Source organism: Carettochelys insculpta, chromosome 1 (assembly GCF_033958435.1).
Source record: "Carettochelys insculpta isolate YL-2023 chromosome 1, ASM3395843v1, whole genome shotgun sequence".
NCBI classification, from domain to species: Eukaryota; Metazoa; Chordata; order Testudines; family Carettochelyidae; genus Carettochelys; species Carettochelys insculpta.
This window is the reverse complement of record NC_134137.1, coordinates 3,689,558-3,706,441: the sequence shown is the minus strand read 5'-3', so window position 1 is coordinate 3,706,441 and position 16,884 is coordinate 3,689,558. Positions and strand designations below refer to the sequence as shown.

Here is a 16,884-nt window from a genome sequence, read left to right as displayed (position 1 = left end):
ATATTACAGGAAAAATTAAAGGCCATTCTCATGAATTAAGCCTAGTGGTGTCTCTTCACACACTGAAAAGTGACGTTTTTAATATTTGGTGTAATAAATTATGAAGAACAGACCATCACAATGCCAATTCCGTATCTGATGGTACTCCACAAATCAACAATTCTACACGTTGTGATGTGGGAAACCACAACAGGCACCATCAGGATACCCAAGTTCAGATACTGATTATCCCTCTTTGTTCTTAATGCAATGGAAGCCAGGCTGGAGAGTACATGCCTTAGGCAGCTCCCCATCCATCCCCTTGCTCTAAATCTGAGAGTGGGAAAAAAAATGCAAACTTTGTCAAGATGTGTATGTCAAGGGAAAATCCCAACACACCTCAGGAAGAAGTTCACATTATGTAGAGTTGGAAGGGACCTCAGGAGGTCATCCAGTCCATGTCCCTGCCCTGAGGGCATGACCAAGCACCATTCCAGAGAGATTGTTTTCTTTGTAAGTCTATTTGCCTCAGACCCTCCACATGGCCTCCTCAAGGACTGAGCTCATAACCGTGGGTTTTGTCAGCCAGTGCTCAAACCACTGAGCTATCCCACTACCTTACTGACTGTGTGGGGTCTCCTCTCCAGTGGCCAAATGCAAAGACTGCTCCTTAGCACCACCCCCACTCACCACCCACATTCACTCTACAGTGATAAGGTACCACTCATGGCAGTGCCACAGAAGCACAGCAGGGAGGCCATGAAAGAAAATATTTGGATGCCTAAGAAATGGGATGGGGAATAACAAGATCTGCACATGCTCTCCTTAATTCTGGTCACACACATGCCACGAAAAGGACTGCAGAAAATAGAAAGGAGATCTCCAAGACAGACTGAGACTATGGGAGGCTGACATGGGCAGACAGACTGAAATGTCTGGGAATGGTTAACTGATAGAATAGAAGAACAAAGGGATATGTCAAACACAGTGGAAAATACAAAGTAGACTAGATTACATGTCAATGGGCAGATAGGGAACCCCTCCTAACCAGTAACATCTATAAATACTTCGCACTTTGAAAAGCTCATCATCATCAACAGCTACCATGGGCTCAGAACTCATTGGCATCTGATGTCTCCCTCACTATTTCCTTCCATCTTTCCCTGTCCAGTGTGAAGTGGCAGTGGATGTGATATACCTGGACTTTAATAAAGCTTTTGATACCATCTCCCACAGTACACTTTCCAGCAAATTAAAGCAGTCTGGACTGGATAAATGGGCGTTAAGGTGGATATAAAGTAGGTAATAATCAACAGCGCTATGTCTGGCTGTCAGGCAGTCTCAAGCAAGGTGGCCTAAGCACTGGTCCTGGGGCCGGTTTTGTTCAACAATTTTATTAATGACCTGAGTGAGGGGATACATTGCACCCTCAGCCAATGTGTGGATGAGACTAAGCTAGGGAAAGAGGTAGATAAGCTGAGGGCGGGGATAGGGTCCACGGAGACCTAGACAAATTGGAATGGAAAACTGGAATCAAAAAAACCTCTAATGGCTAAGAGGCAGTTCTGCAGAAAAGGACCTGGAGATCACAGTGGAGGAGAAGACGGATATGAGCCACCAATGTGCTCTTGTTGCTAACAAGGCTAACGGCATACTGGAGTGCATTAGTAGGAGCATTGCCAGGAGATCTAGGAAAGTGATTACTCCCCTTTATTTGGCATTGGTGAGGCCACATCTGGAGAACTGAATCTAGTCCCAGGACCCCCAAAGTAGAAAGGATGTGGACACACAAAAGAGAGTCCAGCAAAGGGCAACAAACATGATTAGTGGCCTGGGGCACATGACTTATGAGGAGAGGCTGAAGGGGGAGTTTCCAAAGATGATGCAGAAAGGCTTTTCTCAGTGGTGACAGATGAGTAAAATGAAGCAATGGTCTCATGTTGCAGTTGGGAAGATCTACATTGGGTATTAGAAAAAAAACTATTTCACCAGAAGGGTGGTGAAGCACTGGAATGGGTTACCTAGGGAAGTGGTAGAATCTCCTTCCCTATATGTTCTTATGCCCCAGCTTGACAGAGCCCTGTCTGGGATGACTTAGTTGGGATTAGTTCTGCTTTCAGCAGAGGGTTGTATGGAATGACCTTCTGAGGTCTCTTCCAAACCTATGATTCTATCATTGTTAATTCAATTCTATTGACACTCTGACCACATAACGCTGATAAAAAAATTTGTTTACAAATAACTGTCCACTGGAACTCCTTGCCACAGACATTATGGCTGCAAAGAGTTTAGCTGAATGGGATTCACAGTTGGACTGGACATTTTAGGTGGTGTTGGTAATGTCACTTTAGTTAAACAAGTCTGACAATTTCAGTTACAAGAGCTGATTTCAGGTGCTTTCAGTGTGCCCAGCATTGAGCATCTGAATGAAAATTTTCCACCCCATGTGTCTGTTTCTATCTGAATTGTTTTTCAAAGTGTGAGACATAAGAGTTAATGTCTCCAGTGAAGCTAAGGGAAAGAATGTTTGGCACATGATGAAAAATTCTTCTCATTGTTCCAGTGGAGAGCTTTAGCAGCTCCATGCTTTCCAGCTGATAACAGTCAGGTCACACCTCCCTCTGCACCTTTCACTGCCAGGGCCTAGAGATGCAAAAGGAGGAGACAGCAGTGTCTGTGTGTTAAACCACACCACTGTCCTGAAGTCTTTCCTCAGATCTTACCTTCAAAGGGAACTTTGCCTCAGTGAGGCCTGAGCTGACAATAGGTGTTATGATCATGAGGGTTAGCCAGCAGCCTGGGAGTAAAAGGGTTAACCTCCTTAGCCAGGTGGGGTTGGCCTATAGGAATGTAGGTAAGAATTGAATTTTGGCTCCTTCCTCTTTTGTTTTCTGGCCTTTCTTTTTTTTTTCCAGCCATGAGGGAGAGAGACACAGAATATTTTCCTCCAAGAACAGGCCCTCCAATCTTCTGTAAGTATGTTACATAAGAACATAAGAACATAAGAACGGCCATACTGGGTCAGACCAAAGGTCCATACAGCCCAGTATCCCATCTGCCGACAGTGGCCAATGCCAGGTGCCCCAGAGAAGGAGAACAGAAGACAATGATCAAGTGATTTATCTCCTGCCATCCATCTCCTGCCCTTGTTCTGAAGTCTAGGGCACCATACTTTACCCCTGACTAATAGCCATTTATGGACCTAACCTGCAAAAATTTATTGAGCTCTTTTTTAAACCCTAATAGAGTCCTGGCCTTCACAGCCTCCTCGGGCAAGGAGTTCCACAGGTTGACTGTGCGCTGTGTGAAGAAAAATTTCCTTTTATTAGTTTTGAACCTACTACCCATCAATTTCATTTGGTGTCCCCTAGTTCTTGTATTATGGGAAAAGGTAAATAATTTTTCTATATTCACTTTCTCCACACCATTCATGATTTTATATACCTCCATCATATCGCCCCTCAATCGCCTCTTTTCCAAACTGAAAAGTCCCAGTCTCTCTAGCCTCTCCCCATATGGGACCCGTTCCAAGCCCCTAATCATCTTAGTCGCCCTTTTCTGAACCTTTTCTAATGCCAATATATCTTTTTTGAGGTGGGGAGACCACATCTGCACACAGTACTCAAGATGTGGGCGTACCATAGTTTTATATAGGGGAAGTATGATATCTTTTGTCTTATTATCGATCCCTTTTTTAATAATTCCTAACATCCTATTTGCTTTACTAACTGCCACTGCACACTGCGTGGATGTCTTCAGAGAACTGGCATTGAATTGGCATTAGAAAAGGTTCAGAAAAGGGCGACTAAGATGATTAGGGGCTTGGAAAGGGTCCCATATGGGGAGAGGCTGGAGAGACTGGGACTTTTCAGTTTGGAAAAGAGGCGATTGAGGGGCGATATGATAGAGGTATATAAAATCATGAATGGTGTGGAGAAAGTGAATATAGAAAAATTATTTACCTTTTCCCATAATACAAGAACTAGGGGACACCAAATGAAATTGATGGGTAGTGGGTTCAAAACTAATAAAAGGAAATTTTTCTTCACACAGCGCACAGTCAACCTGTGGAACTCCTTGCCCGAGGCGGCTGTGAAGGCCAGGACTCTATTAGGGTTTAAAAAAGAGCTTGATAAATTTTTGCAGGTCAGGTCCATAAATGGCTATTAGCCAGGGATAAAGTATGGTGCCCTAGCCTTCATAACAAGGGCAGGAGATGGATGGCAGGAGATAAATCACTTGTCTTCTGTTCTCCTTCTCTGGGGCGCCTGGCATTGGCCACCGTCGGCAGATGGGATGCTGGGCTTGATGGACCTTTGGTCTGACCCAGTATGGCCATTCTTATGTTCTTATGTAACTATCCACTATAACTCCAAGATCCCTTTCCTGATCTGTCGTAGCTAAATTTGACCCCATCATGTTGTACGTGTAATTTGGGTTATTTTTTCCAACATGCATTACCTTACACTTACCCACATTAAATTTCATTTGCAATTTTGCTGCCCAATCCCTCAGTTTGCTGAGATCTTTTTGTAGTTCTTCACAATCCCTTTTGGTTTTGACTGTCCTGAACAACTTGGTGTCATCTGCAAACTTTGCCACCTGTCTGCTTACCTCATTTTCTAGATCATTGATGAACAAGTTGAACAGGATCGGTCCCAGGACTGACCCCTGGGGAACACCACTAGTTAACCCCATCCATTGTGAAAATTTACCATTTATTCCAACCCTTTGTTTTCTGTCTTTTAACCAATTCACGATCCATGAAAGGATCTTGCCTCCTATCCCATGACCGCCTAATTTACATAAAAGCCTTTGGTGTGGGACCGTGTCAAAGGCTTTCTGGAAATCTAGGTATATTATGTCCACTGGGTGCCCCTTGTCTGCATGTTTATTAACCCCTTCAAAGAATTCTAATAGATTAGTTAGACACGACTTCCCTCTGCAGAAACCATGCTGACTTTTGCCCAACAATTCGTGCTCTTCTACGTGCCTTGCAATTTTATTTTTCACTAGTGTTTCTGCTAATTTGCCTGGTACTGATGTTAGACTTATTGGTCTATAATTGCCAGGGTCTCCTCTGGAGCCTTTTTTAAATATTGGTGTTATATTGGCCGTCTTCCAGTTGTTGGGTACCGAAGCGGATTTAAAGGATAGGTTGCAAACCACTGTTAATAACTCTGCAATTTCACATTTGAGTTCTTTCAGAACCCTTGGGTGAATACCGTCTGGTCCTGGAGACTTGTTAGTATTCAGCTTATCAATTAACTCCAAAACCTCCTCTAATGTCACTTCAGAAAAGTTTAGAGTTTAGATAGATCTGTTTGGCTTTATTTTTTCATGGTTTGGGAAGTGGGATCTGATGTCTGTGCACTTTTTAGAAATGTTCTTTTACTCTCCTTGTAACTAAGTAGTAGGCCCATGGTGGAGACTTTCCATGTGTTTTACTTTGTGACCCTTCTATCTAGTCATGAGGCTTGCAACACAAATATTGTTGTAATAATAAAAGTTCTTTTTTTTTCTTTTTATTAACCTGGTATTGGTTAATGTTTGTGTCCTGGTTTTTACTTTTGGAGCTAAGATTTTTCAAGTAGTCTCTCCCTGGTTTCCTTATTATTACTTGGATGGTGGCAGCGAATTTTATCCCCAAAATCTAAGGTTTTTAGGATTTTGGGGGAGAAGTTTATACCAAAACCTGGTAAATAAGGTTTTGGAGGTACTTTTGCTGGCCCCCACTTCTACATTTATCTTGCTAGAGTGGGAAGGAAGCCACGAGAATAGGTCACTGAAATGCAGGCCTAAAGCACTGGAACACTCATCATCATCAGAAAGAACCCTGGCAGTGAAGTAGTGAAAGGCTCATGGACATATTCTCTGCCATATCACACCCACATTGCTCTGTGTTTTTCAGCAGGTGAGAGATGGCAAGAGATGGGTACCTGTGAATCCTGAGATGGAAGAATCTTCCCTGGGAATCCTTCTGAGGTAGGCGTGTCCCAGACCTCTCTCACACCAGCATCTGCAGCAGCATGTCATGCTGAAAGCAAGCAGAGGTGTGCGCTGTTTATAATCCAGCTCTGTGCAGTCCCAGTGGGGTTCACTCAGCCTCTAGGGGAGAAGCAGCATCTCAGTGAAAACAGGCTGGAGACCTCTTTGTGCTTCTCAGATAATTATCCATCTTTCCGAAGAACAGTAATTAAGGGATCTTTCCAAAGGGAGATGAGAACCCTTGATCTCGCTGAGGCATCACTGAGGAATTAGCTGCTCCGTGAGTTTGTATATATTTAAAAATTGTCCTTGTTAGGAAGAAAATTCGGGAGAATGCCTAAATCTCCACAGAGTCTAAAACTCTTTAATTGACTGGGGTGGATGGGTACATGGTAAACAGACACATCTGGAGATGGATGCTGTAGTAATAGGAGGGCTTGCAACATAAGCCCAAGTATCGCTGAGCTGTTGTGCGGCCTGAGGTGCACACAGCAATGGTTAGGACTTTGCTGATATAAATCTAAGTGAAACTGTGAGCAGGAGGCCGTCCCAGCTCACAGCTCTGGGCCAAACGGGGCTGATAGTGCAGGAACACTCACACCTCCTTGGTAGTAGACACAGGCTGGCAGCTCATTCCAGGGGGGTCATGACAGAACAACTCATAAGGAAAAATCTTGATGCCAACACAATGCTCACCACTAAGAGAGCAGCTGACTCAGATTCAGGGCAGGCTCTAAACCCACAACACAATGGATAAACACACTGATGTTAGAACTAGAACATTCCAATACCAGAATGCGCCCTATAGATAACAAGAACAATCAGGACTGCCAATGGGGGAGTGGGGAGTATAGGGAGCAATTGCCCCATGGGTCTTCTGAAATGCCACAGCAGCGTTGTGCCACCACTTCTTGCATGGCTCTGAGGGAACATGGCAGGCCCTGAGCTGATTGCCCTTAGCCCCGCCCCTTCTGCCCTGGGCCCTGCCCGTTCTGGGGTGGGGAGCCAGGCCCTAGTCCCACCTTGCCCTCGGGCCCATTGATGGCTGTCAGCCCTGCCAAGAACGATAGTGACCCATGCAGAGGATAGGGTCAGGATGAGAGCAAGATGGATCTTGGGGTGTTGGTCAAAACAGCATGTACAAGGTAAGGTGTGGATCTAGGAACATCAGAGGGTGGCAACCTAATACTCCAGGTAAAACTTATGTGGAACTTGTTTGTACAGGTGTGTAAAACTGTGGCCTAAGGGAACTGTGTTTGTCCAGCCTAGCAGGCTGTGGTAAACCCCATGCTGCAGACTAAGTCATGCCCATATATGGAGATACACATCTCACGGAGCTGGAGGGAACCTTGGGAGGTTATTGAGGGCAGTCCCCAACACCCCCTGCCCCTTTTTTTTAAAAACCTATTTACCTCACACCCCATATGGTCCCCTCAAGGGCTGAGCTCACAACCCTGGACTTCGCAGGCCAGTGCTCAAGCCACCGAGCTTTCCCTCCCTCCAGAAAGCTGCCTTGGGGAGTGATGTAGGGTGAGCAGCTCAGACTGTCAAAGGCGTTTGTCCAGAAGCAGGGGGTTAGCCCTGCAAGCAGGGGCAGCTGTGGCCATGCCATCGCAATGGCCTTTTGCAGCACCTCAGCTTCTTGGTCAGTAGAGGCTGGTATGTGATGACATCACAGAGAGTCCATGATGACAGGCAGGTAGGAGACACTGCAGGGTTGGGGCAATCTCACAGACCCTGTAACTTTGCAGCAGGGAATCTCCTCCTCGAGGTCTGCTCTTAGGGACTGAGAGAACTCAGGTTTATGTTCATGAGTGTGAGGAGGAGCCTCTTTGGAGTTTTAGTCTTTCCCAGTGCTGGTGGTGGTAGAAGACAGGTGTTCTTGTAGCGCAGGTACGAGCCACAAAGGAATTTGGTAACTCTGAGGCTTGATCCACTTGGTTCTGCCCCAATTCAGGGTGTACCAAATACTAGCGCAGGGTAGGAGAAATGTTTTCCCAGTCTCAGGCTGCTTCCATTCACAGCCCTGCGGCCACCGGGATTTGTCTTTTTCAGTTTCCTTTTCCCCACACTCCTCCCACCACTGGCCAGGAGGGTGCTGCTCTCCAGTCCTGCTGACGGGAGGCCCCACAAATGGACAGGGCAGGGAAAGTTTTCTGACAGTCATCCCCACTGATGACTTGAACCATTTTGTGGACCATCTGGGGAAGAAACCTCTCCCCTTTCTACCCCATTAGCTCGCCTGACAGCTTAGGGAATTACACACCTGCTCAACCAGAGCCTCCAGTCTCCTCCTGCAATGGCACAGCTCAGGTTACAACCCACAGAAGAGTAATACAAAGGCTGAGATAGATCAGCTCCAGGAAGGCTCAGTCTAAGGGGCTTCACACAGTTCACAGGTGTATAGTCTCAATGAGACTAGAACCACAGATAAATCCATCTTAAAGTGTAAAGAACAACAGGCTCATAAAATACCCACCCCCTTTATCAAAGAGAGAAATGCACAAGGTTTTGTCCACTTAGGTAACAATTATTTGCACCAAATTTATTAATAAACAAACATGATTGTTGGAGTCAATTGTTGGATTCAATTGTTTGCAAGTAGTAAAAAACAGATCAAAGTAAGTTACTAAGCAAACTACACCAGCTAAGCCTAATACTTGGAATAACTTGTAACATTCAATTTCGGGCTCTACGATTAGTTCTAATAATTGTTTTCCACCAGCCGGGAAGCATCCCATCTTGGAACTGATCCTTCCCCTTGTTCAGTCAGAGGAGTGTCCAGCAGTCATCTTGGGTGCTAAGCAGGGTTGTTCTTGTGTCTGTCACCTGCCCCTATTGTTTGGTTTCTCAACTTTATATCCCTTTTGCCAAAGGAGGGAATCACTTATGTTCACAGACTTCCACTGGAAAAGTAGAGCATCCGAAATGTATTCTAGTATCAGGTGACATTGTCATGTGTCTCGGCAGGACCAACCATAGTCATACATCCAAGATAAAACAGGACTATTCACGGGTCATTGTCCTGAGTCCCGAGCCAATTAGATCCAGGGTACTACTAGTAGTACTCACGTAGCATGGCTAGATTAGCAAAGACATACATATGTCATGTTTCTAAAGTCAAATGCAGGAATGGCACATGCACACAAAGAGAACATGCACATTCAGCAGAGTGCAGCTTTTCTAATGTGTTACAAGATTTCCACTAAGACCCTGGGGTGCAGCATCACACAATATACATCCTGTCAGGTGTCAGTGGGAAAGGTGTGATGAGAAAGGAATGATTATGGTGTTTATGCATATTTCTCAGTGGATAGATGATTGGTGATGTGTTGGTATCAAGGGAGCAGTTCCAGGAAGTGGCCAGAGCAATGGGGTGTGGAGTCAGGATGCCAGGTGTCCATTCTCAGCTCTGCTGCCATCTCGTTTGGGGCCTGGGGTAAATCACTCAACCACTGCATGGCTCACTTTGCCTAGCTAAAGAGATTCTCAGGGTGGTGACCAAACGTGCCATGCAGGACATTTGTTGAAGTCAGTGTCACTGCTCTACTTCAGCCCCTGTAGCCGTACTTCCAGACAAGGCGCTGTGTACATGTGTAACTAGCTAGCTAATGGAAGCTGTGCCATATATCTCCCTCTGGTTATGTCTACACTAGGATTACTAATGGGGTGCTGAAGTACATATTCAGCGCCTCATTAGCATGCTGCCGGCTGAGGCTCTTTGAAGTTGCCGCATCTCACTGCCACGTGGCTCGTCCAGACGGGGCTCCTTTTCGAAAGGACCCCGCCAACTTCGAAATCCCCTTATTCCTACCAGCAGATGGAAATAAGGGGATTTCAAAGTTCTCAGGTTCCTTTCGAAAAGGAGCCCCGTTTGGATGAGCCTCGCGGCAGTGAGGCGCAGCAACTTCGAAAGGCTGCAGCCGGCAGCATGCTAATGAGGCACTGAATATGTATTTCAGCACCTCATTAGTAATCTCAGTAAAATTAGTAATTTGCATGGCCATTTCCAAGATTCGGGCTAGTGTAGACACAGCCTCCCTGGGAAATTCCAAAGTACTCTGGCCTTTGCCCAGCATCCTGCCTTCATGCGTAGCACAGAAGCTTATCCCTTCAGCTCTCTCAGCTATTATGAACCGAGCCTGAAAGCTGATCCCTTCCCTGCCCCTGAGGCTCGGCTCAGGGCAAAAGACTCCCTGCCCATACCCTGGGCAGGGACCCCTGTCTGTTACAGGCCCCAGCCAAGGGAAACCAGAAAGCAGCTGAAAGCCAAAAAAAGACACACACTGATCTCTTCCCTCATGAATTTGCAGCTGAGCATTAGGGCCCACAAAGCATATGCTACATGATCTGTCCTACCTGTCTCCCAACCTGCTCCCAACCCTCATATACTTTTCTATGGCTTCCTGGTGTCACGCTCCACTCCTCATTGGCCTAGCACTGCAACCCACTGCTCTCACTGCACGCTCTTGTCAGACAGCGGCAGCTCCCATCCCAGCCCTAGAGCAGTGGGAGCTGGGCTGTGAGGAAGAGGGGAGGTAGAGATGATCTAGAGAGTGACAGGGATGGGGTCTGGGAGAATCGGTGCAGAAGTGGGTGGGGCCCGGAGGGAAGATTTCCAGCAGGGCAGAGCCTTGGGGTAAGAGAAGGTGCTGAGCCTGGGATCTTCAGTTACCAGAAACAGGAAATGTGGCAACCTTATGAGTGAATGAGTTTGTCATGGGACAGTATGGTCAGGAAAAGATTTACTGTCACTTTGGCCAGTCAGTGACTGAGGAAAGGGGGCCCACAACCATGTCACCTGTGAGCTACCCACAAAGCTCAGCCAGAGTGCCAGGGGAAAAATTATGTCCCATTCAGAGGGACAAGCCGAAGCAGCCTGCCCCGGATCTGTCTGATGCTCACCCCATAGATGATGGGGTTTAACATGGGGGGCACCACCAGGTACATGTTGGAAATGAGAACGTGGAAATACAGGGGCACATTTTGGCCAAACTGGTGTGTGAGGAAGGAGAAGAGACGTGGGACATAAAAGACTAAGATGGCACAGAGGTGGGAACCGCATGTACCAAACGTCCTGTGCCGGGCATCCTTTGTGGGGAGGCTTAAAATGGTCCTTAATATCTGGGTGTAGGACATGATGATAAAAAGCACATCCAGACCAGTCACACCAAGCACCACAAAGAGTGCATAGTAACTACTGACACGGATGTCGGCGCAGGCCAGCTTCACCACGGCCATGTGCTCGCAATGTGTGTTGGCAACGACATTGGTTCTGCAGTAAGGTCTCCGCTGTGCCAGCAGGATATAGGGCAACACGATTATGCTGCCACGCAGCACCACGGCCAAACAGCTCATGGCCACAATGCGGCTTCTCAGGATAGTGGAATGTCTCAGGGGATCGCAGATGGCCACGTAGCGATCAAAAGCCATGGCCACGAAGATCCCAGACTCAATCATGAAGAAGCCATGAATGAAATACATCTGGGTGAGGCAAGCACTGAAATGGATCTCCCTGTAATTGAACCAGAAGATGCACAGAGCTTTTGGCAGGATGGCCGTGCACAGGACCAGGTCAATGGCGGCCAGCATGCAGAGGAAATAGTACATGGGCTCATGGAGACTTGCCTCCCTCTGCACAATGTATAAGATGGTGAAGTTCCCTAGGAAGGCTATGACATACATAGCACAGAAGGGGATGCAGATCCAGAAATGAGCCGTCTCCAGACCAGGAATGCCCAGCAGGATGAAGGTGGAGGGGTTAGTAAAGTAGGTTGTGTTGGAATCTGACATGGAATAGGTAATTAGCTGTCTGTCTCCGAGGCACAATGATGTCTCCTACACGTACCGAACGTTCCCCTGATTTCCTGTATGTGCACAGTTTCTAGAGTAAAAGTTGCAGTACAAATACCTGGATGGAGAGACAATGTTAATGTGAGACATTATATGACTAACAAAGGTTGTTCTTATGAATTAAGCAGATTGGTTGCTCCTCACACACTGAAAAATTATATATCAGTATTCAGAGTAACACAGGATGGATGACTGACCCTCATAATTCCAGGGATTTAAGGGGTTCTAAAAAAACCAGGTAGCTATAAACAAGTTACCAAATCAAACAAAAGAGAAAGCACATAGCTAATTCTAGTCTTCCTAATTTTAGAATTCCTACCCTAAATTGTTGCCTTCATACCAGGTGAAACCTTCAAGTCAGAAATGATCTTATCCTGACTGCATGCAGGACTGTGAGCCATGTTTCCAAAAGGATGTTGAAAACCTGGAGATGGTTTAGAAAAGAGCCACCAACCAGTTTAAAAGCCGGACAAAATGCTGGGAAGCGAGAACATTAAAGAAGCTGATTTAACTGAAATAGAAATAACGGGGTCTCTCAGCTAGAGAAGAAAAGCAGAGCAAGGTCCGAGGGCTGAAAGCTCAACGCAGACAAATTCCAGCTGGAAGTCGGAACCCAACAGTGAGTTCTGGGGTAATTAGCCACTGGAATACACTGCAAAGGGACCTGATGGATTCTCCTACTCCCCGTCTCTGCAGGTCCTGACCAGGGGCTTTTCTAGCAGATCTGACTGAGGGTGTGTCTGTATGGAAATGCTACAGCAGTGCTGCTGTTGTGTGCCAGTGAGATACTACTGCCACCGACGGCAGGCACTCCCTACTCCGTGTGGGTTTCCCACCTGCCCCAGAGGCGCTAGCCGGGGTTGATGGACTCACTCTGTCTGCTCTGGGGTTCAACTGATATAACTACATCTCTCAAGGGTGTGGATGTTTTTGGTGCTGCAGAACAAGCAATAGCAATTTGGGAATAGATTAGCAGAAGTGTGCATGTCACAGAAGGTGATTCTTCTTCAATGCCGGTTAGGCTTCAGCTGGAGCATTGGGTACAGTTCTACTTACAGATATATATATATATATATATATAAAGTTTTTTGAGAGCCAGAAAAGGATCCGGGGGCGGGGGGGGAGGAAGGACCAAGGTGGTCAGAGGAATGAAATAAAATCCATACAGGAAAACCCTGAGGTTTAGTTTGGAAACGAGGAGACTGAGGGAGAACATGACAGCCACAGTCAGATAGCTGGGGGAAGTTGTTTTATCTTGCCAAAAAGCACAGGACAAGAGGCGGGATACAAACTTCATCAGAGTAGATTTCAGTGCAGTCACAAGGAAACCTTCCCGCCTGTAAAAAGAGATGGTGCATTGAAGAAAGTCCTCAGCAGGCTGTGGAGGGTCTTTCAAGGGTGAGTATGACAAGAAGGCTGGATAGTCACCTGTCCTTGATGGTACAGAAATAACAAACCCTGGTTTCTGGAAAGGCCTGGAATATCAGACACTATTTGTTGCTCTTCACTCAGGGGCTCTATGATTCTCTGATGGCAACTACTGGTGAAGACCTTGTGATAGTCACACACTGGCCATTTGGTTCAATTCAGGGATAACTCAGGGAAGAGTAAAGTCCCGTATTGTACAAGAGGTCAGACTGCATGATCTAATGGTCCCTTCTGCCCTCAAAACTCTATTGATAAAGAAAGAAGACCTGGTATTTATACTTGCTGTCTTAGGACACAAAAACAAGGGAACATTCAGTTCTATTGAAATTCTGACCGTATAGCGCTGGTAAAAGAAAACTGTTTACATACATAATCTGTATCTGTCTATCAGAACTCCTTAGCACAGACGTTAGTGCTGGAAAGAGCTTAGGTGGATGGGATTCACAAATGGACTGGCCATTTTAGGTGGGGCTGGTAATTAAAGCAATCCAAGATCTTCAATTAGAAGAGCTGTTTTTCAGATACTTACCTCTTAGCCCAGCTTTAAGCATTTGAAAGGACATTTCCCACCCTGGGTGTCTGCTTCTGGCTGACTTTTTTATTTTTTTTAATTTAATTTGAGACAACAGTTAAGCCGATGTCTCGAATGATGCTTGGAGACAAGATGTCTTGCCCATGATGAAAAATTGTTCAAACAAGGAGCTCTAGCTCCTCCCTGCTTTCCAGTAGCTACAAGTCAGGTACCAGTCCCCCAGCTAACGGCCAGTGCCCTGAAACACAAGAAGAGGAGGGGACAGTGCCTGTGCATTCAAACACAGTTGTCTCCTGCGGTCTTTCCTTGGAGTTGCCGACCACTAGAGAGATGAAAAGTAGGATATTTTGGCGTGTAATATTGGAACAGGCTCAGGAGCAGAATGGACCCTGGCTGTGCAGAGCAAAAAGGGTCACAAGCATAATCTCCACCTCATCGTACCCACATTGCTCTGGGTTTGTCAAGAAGGTGAGCGTCCCAGCAAGAGATGGGTACCTGTGAATTCTGAGCTGGATGTGTCTTCCCTGGGAATCCCCCTCAGGCAGCTGTGTCCCACACCTCTCTCAGCCCAGCATCTGCAGCACCATCCACCACTGAGAGCTGACACAGTTGCTTGGGCTATTTATAATACAGCTTTGTGCAGTCCCGGTGGTGTTCACTCAGCCTTTAGGGGAGTAGCAGCATCTGAATGCAAACAGGCTGCAGACAAACCTGCCTGCACTTCTGAGTATTTATCCAGCTTTGGGAGCAAACAGTAATTACAGGACTTTCCTCAGGGGAGATGAGAACTCTTGGGCTCCGGAATGAGTCAGTGAGGAACTGGCTGTTCTGTGTATTAGTGTAAAAATATAGGTGATTAGGAAGAAAATTAAGGTTCATGCTTATTTTTCCATTGGGTCTGACACCCTAGAAATTATGTGGATGGTTTGAAGATAGGCATATCAGGAGAATAATGATTGTTTGTGAATGCAAAGTAAAGCATATTGGGTAACGTAGTCCCAACTATACCTATAAAATATTGGGGATTAAATTAGCTCTTATAACTCAATAGAGAGATCTTGGAATCATTGTGGATATTTCTCTGAAAACATGCACACAACATACAGTGATAGTCAGAAAACAAACAGAACATTGGGAATCACTGAGAAAGGTGTGGAGAGAAAGACAGAGACCATCCTATTGTCTCTAGATAAGTCCATGGTACCCCCATATCTTGCGTACTGCGAACAGATGTGGTTGCCTCATGTACAAAAAAAAAATCTTGGAACTAGAAAATGTTCAGAAAAGGGCAACAAAAAAGATTAGGGCTTTGGAACACCTGTCATGTGCAGAGAGATTAATGTGGATATAACTTTTCAGTTTGGAAAACATAACGGGGGGTGAAACATGACCCGGGAGAAAGTCAATAACCAAGAATTATTTACTCCTCAGAACAGCATGGCTGCTGGCAGGGATCCCCAGACCCAGCACAGCCCCCCAACTCCCACAGATATTCTGGCAGGGCTCCCTGTCCTGACCAGAATCCCCACAGAGTGGTTCCCAACCCCAGTTCAGCTCCCTCCAGGGTCCCCTGCTGCCATGGGGCTCCTGGCTACCAGTGGGAGCAGCCCAATAGCCAGACCAGCTCCAGGCAGCTGGGACTCCCAGGTGCAGTAACATATATGGTCCTGCTCTAACACAGATGTTGCTGAATAAGAAAGTTTCAACCTGTAGATAATGTGACGGAGCATAAGTTCATTGATGGCTACGAGGATTGTCTAGGATGGTGTCCCTAGCCTCTGTCAAAACATGGGACTGGGTTATGGGATAGATCACTTGAAGATTCCTTGTTCTTTTCATTCCCGCTGGGACACCTCGCTTTGGGCACTGTTGGCAGACAGAGCACTGGGATAGATGGACCTTTGGTCTGACCCAATATGGCCTTTTATGTGCTTATGAAATGAGCACTCTCTGCAGCCACACAGGGCTGCTGATAAGGGACATAGGTCAATAATTCTTCTCAGTAATCCTCATCATACTGTGCAGCACCTTTCATGTACGGATATTGAAAACACCTGGGTAAGGAAAGTCACTATGAACATTTCCCCTTATTACAGATAGTTAAACTGAGGAACAGGAGACATGATGTGGCAAAGGTGAGACAGAATGAGTGGCAGGATGACAGATAGAATCCAGGAAATCTGACTTCCCTGAAGTAAGCTATGGATCTTCATCACACTAGGATGGACATGGACTTTGGATCTGGAAGGGCCTGTTCATTGAGAGGGATGCAGAGGACAGGCTGGAATGCGGATTCTGAGGCTTCAAAGTTCCCTAAAGGTGAATCGAAGGTTTTCTGAAGGAGCTGGAGTTTGTAAGCTCCCCACTTCTGTGAGGTGTGAACTCTGGGAGGGCACTTCTCCTCCCCCTCAGAAACCCGGCAGCACGCCACAGTCACAGGGGTCACGGGTGAACAGACTGAGTAACAGCCACACTGAGAGAACATGCCTCGGGACACAGGCCTCCCAACTCCCCAAAAGCTGCCTTGGAACACTGGGGGCCCTATAGGCAGGCTAGACACTGGACTAACATTTGATTTGGTTTTGCTGTCTCCCAAGGCAAAAATAATTGCTGGGCTGCTGGTCAATGTTGGAGTGGGCGGGGGGGCTCTCTGAGCTCCCAGAGCTGCTGGTTTTAAGTGCTCTAACTTCCTGTAGGCTTTGTAATAGTAGCTTTGTTCTCTATGGTTGGGATTTGTTTTGTGGGCTTTGTTTTGTGGTAGCTCCTGGGTCTATATTAAGTGTTATAAGAGAGTCAGAAATTGTCTATGGATGTCATAAGTCCAGTAATAAGTCCTGGAAGTTCCTTTCGTAAAAGACATTTCTTTCTTTCTGAAGTAAGCTGTTCTTTGTGTGAGTGAGGAATGGGTGAGTGCACATGGATGTGAAATGGAATCACTCCCCGAAGCTGGCCTGTCTGGACAACCAGCTGCCAGCAGCACCTGGATGGCCAGAGAATAATAAGAGCTGAGATCAAAAGAAGAATCTACCCCAGCTAGAGAAAGAAGCCCCATCAGGAGAAGATCATAGGCTCTCTCGCTTTTATTCCTGTTTTCTGCACATTAT

The 16,884-nt window shown here is 46.3% G+C and overlaps 1 protein-coding gene across 1 annotated transcript; it reads right to left on the bottom strand.

Moving 5' to 3' along the window:
- Positions 1 to 10,812: 10,812 nt before the first annotated feature.
- On the bottom strand, positions 10,813 to 11,760 carry LOC142007471 (olfactory receptor 52E2-like). Its single transcript, XM_074984128.1, has one exon. The coding sequence runs from the start codon at positions 11,758 to 11,760 to the stop codon at positions 10,813 to 10,815; it is 948 nt and encodes a 315-aa protein (XP_074840229.1).
- Positions 11,761 to 16,884: the final 5,124 nt, after the last annotated feature.